A 15,044-nucleotide genomic window follows, 5' to 3' on the forward strand; every position below is an offset into this window, starting at 1 on the left:
ATGTTAATGCTGTAATGAAATGCTTCTAATCATGTGGTTATTAAATAATTAAAAAAAAAAAAAAGAGCCTTTGGGGCTGGAGAGATGGCTCAGCAGTTAAGAGCATTAGCTGCTATGGCAGAGGACCAGGATTCAGTTCCCAGAATCCACATGGTGGCCAACAACTCCAGTTCCAGGGGATCGGACATCCTCTTCTGGCCTCCACAGGCACTGCATGCACTTGGTACACTTACATATATGTAGGCAAAACATTCATACACATAAAATAAAAATAAATCAATCTTTAAAATAAAAAAGAAAGAGGGGCTGGAGAGATGGCTCAGCAGTTAAGAGCACTGAATGCTCTAGCAGAGGACCCAGGTTCGAGTCCCAGCACCCACATGATGGCTATGAACTGTCCTTAACTCCAGTTTCAGGGGTATTCAAAGCTCTCTTCTGACCTCTGCGGCATTGCACGACATGGGTGCACTCACATACATGGAGGCAATACACTCACACACATAAAAATAATAAATATATTTAAAAAAAATTTTTTTTAAAAAAGTTTGACTAATCCTTTTCACTTCCATGCAAACAGAGATGCTGAAGGGCAAGGTGTACTCCTAGGCCTGTCACAAAGCAGGCAATCCTTGCTGAAAAGGAAGCATAGGCAGAAAAAGACCACAGAATCCATCTTCCGTACCTGCAGCACCACACCCAGCCAACAGAGGGAGCTGCCTCACCTGCTCTTCCAGCATCATCCGCACAGAGCGCTCCTTGTCCAGCTGCTGCCGCAGCTCTATCATCTCCCTCCGAAGGTCCTCAGCCTTCTCATCCTCCCAGATGTCAGGTGAGCCAATGCCCTCGTCCTTGTCCTCTGCCCGCCGCCGCTTGGGGGATGAACCACTCAGCTCCTGGGGACCCCAAGAGGTGGGTGAGTGGACTGCTCCATTGCAGGTTCCCCAAAGCTGCCCAATACAGGTGTATCTATGCTGGGGAGTCTATTCTACAAGTCCTACAAATCAGTCAAACACCAGGAGGGGAAGAAGAATGGACTGTCTTTCTGGAATAGTCACCTGGTTCCTCCAAAGTCCACTCTACTACACTTCACAGGAAAACCGAGGGCCCAGCAGGAAGTAGTGGGTCAGTGGGCAAGATGGAACTGATAACCATATATGCATCACAAGCTAATGGTTTGGTTAAGAGATGCCTACACAGGAGAGGAGCAGTCAAGAGGAGCCAGGAGAAGGGCAGAGTACTGCAGGAAGGAGTCCCCCTCAGATACCTGGATGAAGCGCTTGAGCTGTGTATTTTGCTGCAGGAGCCTGGTCTTTTCCTGCTCAAGAGAGAAGATATACTCCGCCGTCTGCTGGAGAATGGCTGCCTAAGGGCAGGAGGGATAGAGTCAGATTGGTGCCCTTTTCCCACCAGAGCGTGCCACTTTCTCCAGGAAATTCTCCCTGCTCTAGCCCACCTTGCTGAGCTTTTCTCCATCTGTATGGGGAATGAGGGTCTTGAGGGACTGGAAGCCCGCATTAATGCTCTGCATGCGCCTCCGTTCGTTGCTGTTGGCAATCTCCCTCCGTATCCTTCGCTCCTGGTCCCGCTGGGTTTCAGGGGTCAGTGGAATGTTGGCAAGGCTGCCAGGGAGAACAAGGACAGGTTCAGGTTAGGTGTCCTATAAACCCTACCCCCAGTGGGCTCCTGTCTTCGTAGTTCATTGCCAGAATAGTAACATAAGTTCATTGCCTGATGTAACCTGCATTGATCTACTGTTGCAAATAGTAGCCTGAAGCCTATCTGGCTGATCACCCCCAAGGATAACAGAGGGATGCTCTCTGGGATGCCCAGTAGATAGAATCAGCTGCCTGTGGACAAGGTGAATCCACCAGCTCCCCAGCTTCCTTCTTAAAGGTCTCTCCTCCAGAAGAGGTTCCCAGCAGTGTCTAGATATCAAAACACGTAAGAGCTCATAACCATGCAGCATCTGCCTAGCCAGGCTGGGTGAGGCCCAGAAATCTGCATTCATAGGCTAATCCCTATTGATTCTGATGCAGGAAGACCTCAAACAGCAACTAGAGACACCTGCTCTTGGGACACTTCAAAGCTCCTTGCTGTGTACCTGAACCACCTCCTGCAGCAGCTCAGACTCTGATACCGCAGTGTTCAGAAGATAACCCTTCTCCCTGCTCACTGCCACAGCTGCCTCCAGCACAAGCCCATAGTTACCACCCCAGCCACTTTGGGCTAAGATTGCACAGAGGACAAGACAAGTAACACTCACTCCACAAATGGGACACAGGGCCAACCACCTCTGGGGACAGTTCTCCAACCAGACCCACTCAGAGAGGCAAAGAAGTAAGGCTCCCAACATGCTGTGAGTGATGTTACTACATGCTGCAGAAGTTGTGGCTAGCCAGTGGGATGAGAGAGAAGGCAGCGAGAGACAGGGCAAGCCTGCAGGCTGAAAGGCACGGGTGGGAGGCAAAACAGCAGTAGAGGGCTGAACGCCACTGCTCCCGAGGGGGTGGGCCTGTGTGTGGCCTGGAGGAGGCATGCCCCCCTTCTCAGCCCTCCCCTGTACTCCCCCTCCTAACCCTGGCCTGATGGCTTCCAGATGCTGTGCTCCCAGCAGAGGCCGTCAGCCCCACCCAAAGCCACAGCCCTGGCTTCTTCCTGAGGGGCCCTCCCGGGTGACCTGTTCCAGGCTAGAGTCAAGGGAGCACATGCCCCTGGATCTGGAGGAACAGGGAAAGACCTCTCACCTCATCGATGTGGGAGTCTGAGGTCAAAGAAGTACTGGGTCTAACTTTCTTGCTTCGACTTGGCCCTTGCCCCTATCCCCAGGGAAAATGAACTACACAGCAGCCCAGGAGAGGAACACATCTGCAGCAGCTGGAAACAGCTGAGGCCTGTTCTGCCCCACCCAGCCTACCCCATCTGTCCTGCCTCAGCTCCCTAAAGGACCCTAGTAGCATCCCTGCCCCTTCCAGGGCCTCAGCTTCCTCTCCCACAGAAAGGGTAGCTGGCTGGGAACGAGCTCCCTGTCAGCCACTGCAGGGAGTTTGGAAGCAAAGCAGTTCCCTTCCCACTTCATTGAGCCAAGACCCCCTTCTATCAGGGCCCAAAAGCCCAGGACCTCAAACGACCTAAGGCCTACCTGGCCCCTTCTCCCAGAGTACAGGTCCCTCATAGGGCCTGGGAATGTCAGTATTGGGAAAGGGACCCAGGCCTCCCACCTGACAGATGAGGCTTCCCTTTACTTAGGGAGTAAGGTGGGAAGAGACATAGCTCTAGTAAGGTAGGAAGGTCAACAACTGGAAATTCTGCTTTTCTGCTTCAAATCAGGGTGCCTCTCTTCTCCCAGCCCCAACAATGGGAGCAATGGGGTATCTAGAAGGAAGCAAGGAGTCAAAGCAGAGAAAAACTGATGCTCTTCAGCCCTAGAGCCTGGCTCTGCCCTCTAGTCATACTTCCTCTGAGGCTAGCAGGCCCAGTGGGATGGAGAATGCTCTGTGGGTTAACATCACAGGCCTTTGGGGACAAGAAGAAACAAGGGAGGGTTTGACAAGGGAGGGTTTGGTAGCCTACACTTGTAATTCCAGCACTTAGAAGGCTGAGGCTGGAGGAGTGAGCGTTTTGAGACCAGCCTGTGCTACATAGAAGACCTTGTCTCAAAACACAAGAGAGAGACAGGGAGTTGGGTATGATGGCAATATGTCAGTTAATACCAGCATTCAGGAGGCAAAGATAGGATAAGTTCAAGGCCATCCTCAGCTACATAGTAAGTTCAAAGGCAGGCTGGACTACATGAGACCCTGTCCCCACTGCCCACACCACCCCACCTACCCCCAAAAAAAGAAAGGAAAGAAAGAAAAAGAACAAAAGAGGGCCAGCAGATGGCTTGGTAAGTCAAAGTACTTGCTGGCAACTCTAAAGTTCCATCTCTGGGCCAGGTGTGGTGGCACCCACCTTTAGTCCCAGCACTCAGGAGACAGAGTCCAGTGGATCTCTGTGAGTTCATGGCAGCTAACAACTGTCCATAACTCCAGTTCCAGGTGATCCAACACCCTCTTCTGACTTCTGCAGGCACTGCACAACACGGGTGCACTTACATACATGCAGGCAATACACTTATGCACATAAAAAATAAAAATACAGCCATGGTAGCTCAGGCCTTTAATCCCAGCACTTGGGAGGCAGAAGCAGGTGGATCTCTGTGAGATCCAGGCCAACTAGGGCTACAGACTGACCCTGTATCAAAAAGACCAATAATAATAGTAATAATAATAATTTTTAAATGTTAAAAAAAAATTTTTTTAAAGACCTGGTATGGCATTGTGATCCTAGCACTAGGGAGGTAGAATCAGGAAAATCCTGAGTTCAAGGACAACCTGGGGTACATAACATGATCCTGTCATTTCCTCAGTGACCTGTCACAATCCTCCAGTGTGGCAGCCTGGTGATTCTCATGTAAAAAGGAAGAAACTAGCTACAGTAAAATGCGGCACTGGAACCCCAGAGCAGGTGTCAAGCCACAGGGCAGAATAGGTTCTATACCATCCCACAGACCAACTAACAGTTTCCCCAGAAAAAGAGGGCCAGGCACTGTGTGAGTACTGTCACTGTGCTAACTCGTCTTTTTGCTGCTGTTCTATTTGTGACAAGATCTCATTCTGTAGCCTGGGCTAGCCGCATGGCAATCCTCCTGCCTCAACCTTCCAAGTGCTGGGATTACAGGTTTAAGCCACATGCCTGGCTTAACTGTCTTTAATATTCAGATTTCTTTATCCCTCTCACTGAGGCTCAGAGAGGTGGTTGCAGCAATGAGCCATGACACAGGGTCCTGTCTTGTGCAGATAGAACAGGGCACAGCTGACTCCTGCAAATGACCCACCAATGAGTGATGTGCTCTATTGACAGCTTACAGCCACAGGCTGCTCAACAATATGGGTGTCACTGTAAGAAGAGACCCACAGGAGAGGAGACTCACCCAAGGTTGCACTCGATGGACTGACAGGGCAAAGTGTAGTTGGATACAGTTCCCTGCAGCCCCCACCAACTCAGCTGCTCTTGAAACGTCAGGCCTGAGCACTGACCTCTCCCTCTTTCTATCCTTCAAGACATCCACTAACTGGGGAGCCCAAAACAGACCTCAGAGCCTCAGCATTGAAAACTTCAGTCATAGAATTCCCAGAATGAAAAAGCTTTAGGTCCCAGGCAAGGAGCAGGCCACTAACCTAACTCTTCCAAGAACTCCACTTGCCCTCACCCTTCAAATCCATCTACCCAGTCTCCTACCTAAGAAACCAACTGCTGGGCAACCTGGTCATACCTGGACCAAACTGTGAGGAAAGAGGTTTTCTCTGCAAAGCTACAGTTCCACATGGGACTTGGGTTTACCTCAATTACTCATTTAAACAGCCCAGAAAGCTTCAGCTAATAGAATCAATGGACTACATGCTAATCACAATTTCTGATTAGTAGAATGTAAGGGAGCTAGAAGCTCTAATTGGTGGACTGTAAGCTAGCCAGGAATTCTGATTGGTGGAATGCAGACCAACTGTTCTGATTGCTGACCAGCCCAAGGATGGTGGATTGTCATTTCCAGCTGATATTGCACTAGAAAATGTGGATTTTTTTCACAAGAGCCTAAAGGTAACTTACAGCTCTCTCGTGGTTCTCCAGAAGTAAATTCACAGTAAGTAATCACATGAAAAAGTCCTGCTCCCCACTCCCTAGCAACTTCAGATTCCCATGGGTAAGCAGTGAACATGGCAGAGACCACTGTCAGGTTGCTCTAGCTTCACCCTGTGACAGCAAGATTCTGCTGGTCAGGGGTTGCTTGGTCTCAGGAATAAGGAACTGAGCAACCAATAGCTCTGAAACTGCCTAGTGAAAAATGCCAGCATCCAACCAGATGCTCAGGGGCAGGAGGCTGGCTCTTCATATCTGGATCCCTGACCAGTACCTGACTCTCCTGCTCAGCCTAAAGCTAAATATGCCCGCCCCATCACTGGCCTAGCTACAATCTCCAACTGGCCACTGACAACTCTCTTTTCACACTACCTAAACTCACTCAGCATACCCAAAACACAAAGTCAAAGGAAAGGCCATGTGGGATTTCTTCCATACCCCCCCAAAAGAAGGAAGAGATGGAGACTACCCTCCAATTAAGGGTACCCAACATGTTCACATTTAGCCTTTTTTCTCCATCCCAGGCCCACTACCACTGTACATTTACCCCTTATAGCCCCTGGCCCATCTGCCATCCTCCACTTGATCCAGAACACACCATGCTCAAGCTGCTCCTGTCAGAGACATCTGGCCCTTCTCCCCACAGCAGCTCCTCAGGCCCATCCCAGGGAAATCTACACAAGGGTTCAGATACCAATACCAGCCTTGACACTTGCTAGCTCTGGAACTCTCAGACTAGTAACTGTATCTCTCTTAGTCTCAGGGGAAATACTGCCTTACTTTACAGGATCATAGTGAAGTTTAAAAGAGAACAGGGCTGGAGAGATGGCTCAGCGGTTAAGAACACTGACTGTTCTTGCAGAAGACCGGGTTCGAATCCCAGCACCCACATGGCAACTAACAACTGTCCTTAACTCCAGATCCAGGGGATCCGACAGTCTCTTCTGTCCTCTGCAGGCCTTGAACGACACGGGTGCACTTACCTACATGCAGGCAATATATACATACACATAAAATAAAAATAAAATATTTTTTAAAAATAAAATTAAAAAAAAATAAGAGAACAGGATGAAAGGATGACTTGCTTCCCCTCAGGTTTTCACCCAAGTGTCCAAGACAACCTATGAACCTCCAAGGTCGGAGGGTTGATAAACCCTCACAACCATGAATCCATGAACTGCTGAGGACAGGGGTCAGGACTTACTGTGTATCTTTTACCTTAGCATCAAACTGATGCTTGGCAAATACATGATCAGACACCAAACAAACAAACCAAAGCTCTTAATATTTTCTAACTCCTTCTTTTTTGGATTTTATTATTTTTTATTTATCTGTTGTGCAAGCACATACAACAGTGCACAGTCATGGTGTTCAAGCACAGGGCAGAGGAAAAACTTATAGGAGTCAGTTCTCTCCTTCCACTATGTAGATCTCAGAAATTGAACTAGGAGTCATCAGACTTGCCAGTAGGGGCTTTTAACCACTAAACCAAAGCTTGCTCTGTGTGTGTGTGTGTGTGTGTGTGTGTGTGTGTGTGTGTGTGTGTGTGTGTGTGTGTGTGTGTGTGTGTGTGTTTGTTTTGAGACACAGCCCAGGTTGGCCTGGAACTCCATGTGGCCAAAGCAGTCGCCTGCCTCTGCCTCCCGAGTGCTGGGATTAAAGGTATGCGCCACCACGCCTGGCAAAAGCTTGCTTTTTTTAAAAGATAGATCCTGGCTGATCTGGAATACAGTGTATAGACCAGGCTGGCCTCAAACTCAGAGATCCACCTGCTTCTGCCTCCACAGTGCTGGGATTAAAGTACTGTACCACCAGGCCTGGCTCTTAAAGGAGCAGTGTGATTGTAGCTCCCACCACTTGGAAAATGAGGAAGGAGGATCAGCAGTTCAAAGTCATCGGAGTCTACATATCAAGTTGGAGGCCAGCCTGGGCTACATGAGACACTGTCTCAAAAACCAGGGATATGGAGATTGGCTCAGTCACGTAAGCATGACAACCTGTGTTCAGATCCCTAGCATCCACATAAAAAGCATAGTGGCATGCATCTGTAACCCCAGGGCAGCAGGGAAGCAATGGTGGGGAGGCAGAGACAGCTGGTCTACCAGGCAGTCTAGCTAAATTGGTGGGCTCCAGGTTCAGCGTGAGAACTTGTGTCAAAAATTAAGGTGGGAGGGCTGGAGAGATGGCTCAGTGGTTAAGAGCACATGCTGCTCTTCCAGAGGACCTGAGTTCCATTCCCAGCACCCACATGAGGCAGCTTGGTTCATAGCAACCCATAACTCCAGCACTACACTCACAAGGACAAACCCACACACGAACACATATATACACATAATTTAAAAATAGTAAAATTTGGGCTGGGCGTGGTGGCACACGCCTTTGATCCCAGCACTCAGGAGGCAAAGGTAGGCAGATCTCTGTGAGTTCAAGGCCAGCCTGGTCTACATAGTGAGTTCCAGGACAACTGGGGCTACAAGGAGACCCTGTCTCAAAAAGACAAAAAAAAAAAAAAAGTAAAATTTAATGGAGCTGAAGAGACGGCTGGCTCCACAGTTAAGAGCACTGACTGCTCTTACAGAGGACTCAATTCCCAGCACCCACTTGGTGTTAACAACCATCCACAACATCCACAACTCTAGTTCCAGGGAAATCCGACACCCTCTTCTAACCTCTCTGGGCATCTCACAACACAGGTACACTTACATGCATGCAGGCAATATATTCACAGACATAAAAATAAATGGGGCTGGAGAGGTGGCTCAGCGGTTAAGAACACTGTTCTTGCAGAAGACTGGGTTTGAATCCCAGCACCCACATGGTAGCTAACAACTGTCCATAACTCCAGTTCCAGGGGATCCAACAGCCTCTTCTGTCCTCCACAGGCATTGCACAATACGGGTGCACTTACCTACATGCAGGCAATCCACGCATATACATAAAAATAATAAATATTTAAATAAATAAAATACTTTAATAATAAAAAAATTTTTAAATAAGGTGGAGAGCAACTGAGGAAGACACCCAACATTAACCACTGACCTCCATATGCACATGCACACACTTGCATACACATATGTATACACATACAAAACACACAAATACTTCACAAGAATAGAGATCACCATGGGTCTCTGAATGACATACTAACACCTTCTAGGCACTTCCCATACCCAATTCTCACAGAATCATTAAGCAACAAGTCCAAAACATCAAGCAAAACCTCAAAGTCTGCCACTGTGCCCTAAAGTTCTCTCTGGGTGGCCCAGGAAGCCTAAGAGTGAGGCAGAGAAAGCTCAGCTAGACAGGGAGGGGTGGAACAAAGTTCATTAGCTTGAGACAATCCATCAGCCATTAAGGTCCTGCCCAACCCACACTCGATCCTGAACAGGTCTCCCAGCTGTAGCCCCAGCTGAAAGTGAACAAACCCAGAGTCTGGGACTCCATGCCCAGTGTGCAGCTGACAACTAACTGTCCCCATGCAGGATAGGCTGAGGACCTGTGCACCTGGAGGCAGATTCTGGCTCCTCAACTAGTAAGCCTGCCAACACCCAATGCCCCTGGGAGTCTATGGCCTCCTCTAAAGCAGGGCTTGGGACAGGGACAGAATGAGGTCAGAGTACTAAAAGATTTAAGGCTGGCAGCCAGAGGCTCCTACTGTCCAAAGCCTAAACAGGATCAGAACCGGAATGAGCTCCTCAGGGTAAAGAGCAGCTAGTTTAAGCCCCATTCCCCACTACCCAGGCCACTCGGAGCAGCCAGCAACACAGCTAACTCAGGATTCAAGTCCCGCTCCACCATATGCTGTAACTGGTCTCTTTCTTAGCTTCTGTACCCCCATCTTTATAAGGAAATCAGAAAACAAATTGACTCAGTAAGATTATGTGTACTCAATAAGAAACGTAGCAAGTGAATCCACAGAACATTTTAAAAGTCCAAGAGCTTTGTTACTGCTGTTTTCTACAACTGCTGGGCCCTCCAGGTGGACCTTGTCTTGGTGCCAACGGGGGTGGGGGGGGCGTTGGGGAGGGCACTGCCAGCTGCTAGATCCATCAACGGGTCCACCTATCCCTATGTATTGGCTCTGAGCTTGAAATTAGGGTGGTAACCTTGTGCAGCAACCTGCCCCCTAGGCTACGGGTGCCTACCAACCAGGGCCACTCAGCGGGCTCCTCCTCCTCCTTCAATGCCCGCCCAGCCAGCCTGGGGCGGCGGAGCACGTGGCCCCAGCCCTGCGGAGCCATTACACTTGTACAGCAGTGCGGCTGTAGGTTTCAAACTAATGGGCACTGTAGAAACCTTCCTTCCTTGCATGCCCGCTCCGCAACCCGTCAGACTCGTAGGGTTCAAAAGAGGAGGGCCCGCAACTTAAGTTCCAAGCATGTTCATTTAACAAGAATCCAGGGTGATTCGGCCGCTGGTGGCCGCTGGTAAAGGATAGAACTGGAGCAATCAAGCTAAATAGTAGAGTCTCCGGGGAGGACTGCGTACCTCCGACCACCCACTCGGACAAGAGACCCAACGCGTAGGGTTTATGGCAAGGGGACGGGCATGGTACCGCAAAGTTTGCATTGGAGGCCCGCATGCGACAGGGAAAAGCCTCAAGAGGCTAGAAGCAAGCACCCTCAGGTGCTCCCTCCCCAAAAGGCTAGCTTGCCTCGCCCACCCGGTTCTCTGGGGCCGAGCTTTGTGCAAGGAAAGCGTGGCCTCAGAGCGCCTACAAGTCCCACAATGCCACACCGACTGGCACGGAGAACTACAGCTCCCGGGAGGCCGCGCTCGCAGAGGTCCGCCTACTCCAAGAGGGCTGCAGAGTCACGTCCAGGCCTCGCTAGTAAACAGCGCCCGGGCGCGGGCAAGCGAGCGAGCGAGCCAGTGACTGCCAGCCTGCGGGAAGGCGCAGCGCCTCAGCGCGCAACACGGCCCCTAAGGGTCCACGTTCCCCCCACCCCACCCCCTGCAACCCTGCGCGAGCGTGCTCGGGCCCCCACTGCAGCCCCGCTCTCCGCAAATGCTCACACCACCTGGCTCCCCGCCCCCCCCACGCCCGGAGCCGCGGCATGGTTGCATTGTAACCGCCCTCGCCGCGGGTCCACGCGCGCCGGGGACCCCCAAAATCCTCTTTAGAAGAGGTGCCCAAAGAGCGCGAGGAAGCAAAGAGAGGAAGGAAGCCGACTCTGGCGGGGGGGGGGGGGGGGGGGGGGGGGGGGGGAAGCGCAGGGTGAAAGCCACCAGCAGCACCAAGCATGGCCGGGACTGCTGCAGCACCACGTGGGTCTGTTTGCAATTTACAAACGTCGCGACTCGACCGCCTGCAGCGGACAAAAGTGGCCCGGGCTACTTGGGGTCCCCACGTTCCGAGGGAAGAAGGTCCCCAGACGACTCGAGCCCGACGCACGGGACTGTAGCCTACCAGGCTGCTAAGAAAGGCTAGCGAGGTCCGCGGCGCGGGCCATGCGTGCGCACACGCGCACCCGCACGAGCGGGCTGGCCGGGGGCTGCAATGGGAAGAAGGGGGGGGGAGGAGCAGTACACACCTACAGAGCCCTCCTATCACTTCTTTCTCTGTTTTCCTGAAATGTTGCAAAGAGGGCACCTTCTGAGTGGGCACCATGAAATACTCCATAGCGATCTGCCCCCCTCCTCTGCAAGAGCCAGGTCCCGCGGTCCGCCGGAGAATGCAAGATGGAAATCCGAATCAAAGGGCAGCGCCGGACGGAGGTGCAGAAACGGCCGGTCCCAGATGCTGGCGGCGGCGGCGGCGGCGGCGGCGAGGGGAGGGAGGCGGGCGGGAGGGGCGGAGGGGAGGTCTCTCCAGCCTGCCTCCCCGGGCGTGTGTATGTGTGTGTGTTTGCAGCTGATCAGATGTCTGTTTCAAGGCGGGAAACAGCTGGTGAAAACTCAGCACTCCCCTGGCCTCCTTCCGCGGAGTAAGGAATTGCATGTAAACAAAGGACTATTTGCAGCGCCCCCCCGCCCCCCGGGCGGCTGGCTGCTGGGACAAGAGGGGCACAAGCTCCCAGGGGCCGATTGCAGCCTAAGTCTGCAGACCTAATCTCTGAAGTAGGGGGCTCCTGGCCACCGGCCGGCTATGGGGGTGCAGTGTGAATGGAGCGAGCTGCGGCCCAGCTACATGCGCCACTATGGGTGATGAGGTCCATCAGCTGACAGGTTGGCAAGCGTTGCTAAAAAGAAAAAAAAAAAAAAAAGCCATCCAGCGCGAGGGATCCCAGCCAGTGCGGCCCAGGGTCCGACGGGGACTGTCCAGTGTAGGGTTTGTGCGCACCGCGGACCCTGGGGGACGCGCGGCTGGGCGGGGCTGCAGCGGTGGAGGGAAGACGGCCTGGGGTGCACACTTGTAGTTTTTTTGTTGTTGTTGGGGGTTTTTATTGGGGGGGGTCTGCTTTTTCATGATTGCAACTGCACCGAGCCGAGCCGCTTTGGCGCCCTCCCTTTCGAGCAGACCCAGGGCCCCCTGGAAACTTGCGTCACAGCCACCGCTTCCCACAAATAACTTGGGACTGATTCTGAAAGCCCGCCAGGCTCCTCCTTCCGTCTCTACCCAGCTGGCCTCCCGGCCCGGACTCTACAGCTTGGGAATTCCCGAGTGCATAGGGTACAAATGGTAAAGGCGGGTGCGCAGGCACCTCGGATGCTGGGACTGCCCTAGGAAGTGGGAGCGGCGGGGAGGAAAGGGCGGAGGGAAGCCAGAACGGCAGCGGCCCCTGGGGGCAGACTGCCAGCGCGGCCCGGAGGTCCATTAGAGGTCTAGAAGTTGCTGCCAGGTCCCCCAACCCTACCCCTCTTACTCCTCCACCACCTTACTTTCCCGCTTCGCGGGCCTCGGGCTGCAGCTTCTCATTCATAAGAAGGCGGAATAGAAATTGCTCCACCGCCAGAGGGTGCTCTCTGCTGGGGTGGGGGGGACACTTCAGCCTTGAGCTCCACCTTCCGGTCCCAGGCCTTCCCCCGGTTCCTGGAGGGTTTGGCCCCTGGTTCAGGAAGCCCACGCCTGCCTTGGAATGTCCTCACTCCTGCTCAGCGCCTTTCTCAGCCTCATCCGCCTTCCAAGTTTCCACCCAAATCGCCCCTCCTAGTTGAAATACTATTAATAACAATTGTTATTATTAGGAAACATTATTGTTACTAAATATTACCAGCATCCGGAAAATGCCCAGTTAGTTTTACGTGCATATTCGTCAAACTTCAAATCAACCTGTTGGGCTATTACTCTAATTACAGATCCCAGATCAAGTAACTTCTAATTCCCAAGGAGACTTCGTTTAAAATTCCAGCTGGGTTGTATGGGGAACACCTGTAATTCGGCATCCCAGCAAGGTAAGGGAGATTGTGTGTCCAAGAATAGCCATAGAGAGAAGAGAGCAAGAGAGATGGCTCAGTGGGTAAAGGCACATGCCACCAAGCCCTGAGCACTTGTTTTCCATTCCCAGAACTCACATGATAGAAAACTGACTGATTTGCACAAGTTTTCCTCCGACCTTCACATGCGCACCATGGGACACACATACATAAATGAATTGTTTGTTTGTTTATTTTTGGCCTTTTTGAGACAGAGTCTCCTTGTAGCCCCAGCTGGCCTGGCACTGGCTATGTGGACCTGGCTCACCTGGATCTCACAGAGGTTGGCCTGCCTCTGCCTTCCAAGTGCTGGAACTAAAGGTGCGCACGAACTACCATGCCCGACTTGTTTTGTTTGTTTGTTTGTTTGTTTGTTTGTTTAGGAAGGAAATAGAAATAAAAACAGCATCCTTGAGTCCTTGGGAAGCTCCTTTAACTGCCTTTAATAAGTACTTCATGAGCACACCTTTAATCCCAGCACTTGGGAGGCAGAGGCAGGCGGATCTCTGTGAATTCAAGACCAGCCTGGTCCACGTAGTGAGTTCCAAGCCCGCTGGGGCTACAGGCAGAACCTGTTTCAAAAAAAATGTATTTCATTCTGGGGCTTAGTGGTTAAGTGCACTGGCTGCTCTTGCAGAGGACACGTGTGACAACTAACAATCATCTGTAACTCCAGTTCCAGAGGATCCTACTCCCTCTTCTGACCTCAGCTCGGGCACTACAGCACACGGCTCAGGTGCACTTATATACATGTAGGCATTACGTTCATATACATATAAAAATAAAATATTTAAAAATAAGTTCTCTCCCTCTCCCTCTCCCTCTCCCTCTCCCTCTCCCCCTCCCCCTCATAGGGCTTCTCTGTATAACCCAAGCTGGCCTACAACATAAGATCCTCCTGTTTCAGCCTCCTGATTGCTGGGATTCATCCAATTTTATTTGTTGTTCTGTTTCTTTTTTTTGAGACAGAGTCTTCTGTAACTCAGGCTGGACTCAAATTTTTCATATTCCTGCCTCCTCCTAAGTGCTGGGGTTATAGCTATGCACTACCCAAGATTTTTATATCTCACCAGCCACGAACACACACCCCTCTATCAGCAGAACCTTAGTTGTACCTTCAGGTGCTCCTCTTATACTTGATTAGATGTGATCTTAAGTTTTCTATAGGTATCAACCTGATCCAGTTTTGTCTTCCAAAGAACAGGGACTTGCATTGGTCCCTTCCTTCCAAAAGAGATGATATGACCTGGCAGAGGGAAGGAATTCAGCAAACCCACACAGACCCTGATTCTTAGTGCTTTAAGATGGAGAAATTTAAGGGATTAAAAGTGTGATCTTCAGAGTCTGAAGAGATGGCAAAGTGGTTAAAACCACCTGCTGCTCTTCCAGAGAACCCAAGTTCCTTAGCACCTATATCAGTTGCTTCACAACCAACTCCAGCTGCAGGATATCCAATGCCCTCTTCCGGCCTCCATGGGCACCACAAGTATATTCACATACCCACATACAGATACACATACACACACTAAAAATCAGGCTGAGTATGGTGACACACACTCCTTTAATCCCAGCACTTGGGAAGCAGAGGCAAGAAGATCTCTGACTTCAAGGCCAGCCTGGTCTACATAATGAGTTCCAGGCCAGCCAGCTGGGATTACAGAGAGATGCTGTCTCAAAAAGACCAAAAATAGGGGGGCTGGAGAGATGGCTCAGTGGTTAAGAACACTTTTGCAGAAGACCTGGGTTTGAATCCCAGCACCCACATGGCAACTAACAACTGTCCATAACTCCAGTTCCAGGGGATCCAACAGCCTCTTCTGTCCTCCGCAGGCATTGCATGACACGGGTGCACTTACCTACATGCAGGTAATATACACATAAAAATAATAAAATATTTTTTTAAAAGACCAAAAATAGAGTGGGGCGTGGTGGCACACACCTGTAGTCCCAGCACTTGGGAGGCAGAGGCAGGCAGATCTCTGTGAGTTCAAGGCCAGCCCGGTCTACAAAGT

At 51.1% G+C, this 15,044-nt stretch overlaps 1 protein-coding gene across 1 annotated transcript in view; it reads right to left on the reverse strand.

Annotated features, from left to right (window-relative positions):
* Nucleotides 1-11,479, reverse strand: part of Tfap4 (transcription factor AP-4) — a 16,616-nt gene extending 5,137 nt beyond the window's left edge. Inside the window, exons 1-4 of the mRNA XM_008846259.3 lie at nt 11,211-11,479; nt 1,454-1,619; nt 1,265-1,363; nt 723-893 (exon numbers count right to left, since the gene is read on the reverse strand). Coding sequence (XP_008844481.1) covers nt 723-893; nt 1,265-1,363; nt 1,454-1,619; nt 11,211-11,299 — 525 coding nt within the window. The 5' untranslated portion in view covers nt 11,300-11,479. The remainder of the gene's footprint in view (nt 1-722; nt 894-1,264; nt 1,364-1,453; nt 1,620-11,210) is intronic.
* Nucleotides 11,480-15,044: the final 3,565 nt, after the last annotated feature.

This window comes from Nannospalax galili, unplaced genomic scaffold, assembly GCF_000622305.1.
Source record: "Nannospalax galili isolate Female #2095 unplaced genomic scaffold, S.galili_v1.0 scaffold471, whole genome shotgun sequence".
In the NCBI taxonomy this organism is placed as follows: domain Eukaryota; kingdom Metazoa; phylum Chordata; class Mammalia; order Rodentia; family Spalacidae; genus Nannospalax; species Nannospalax galili.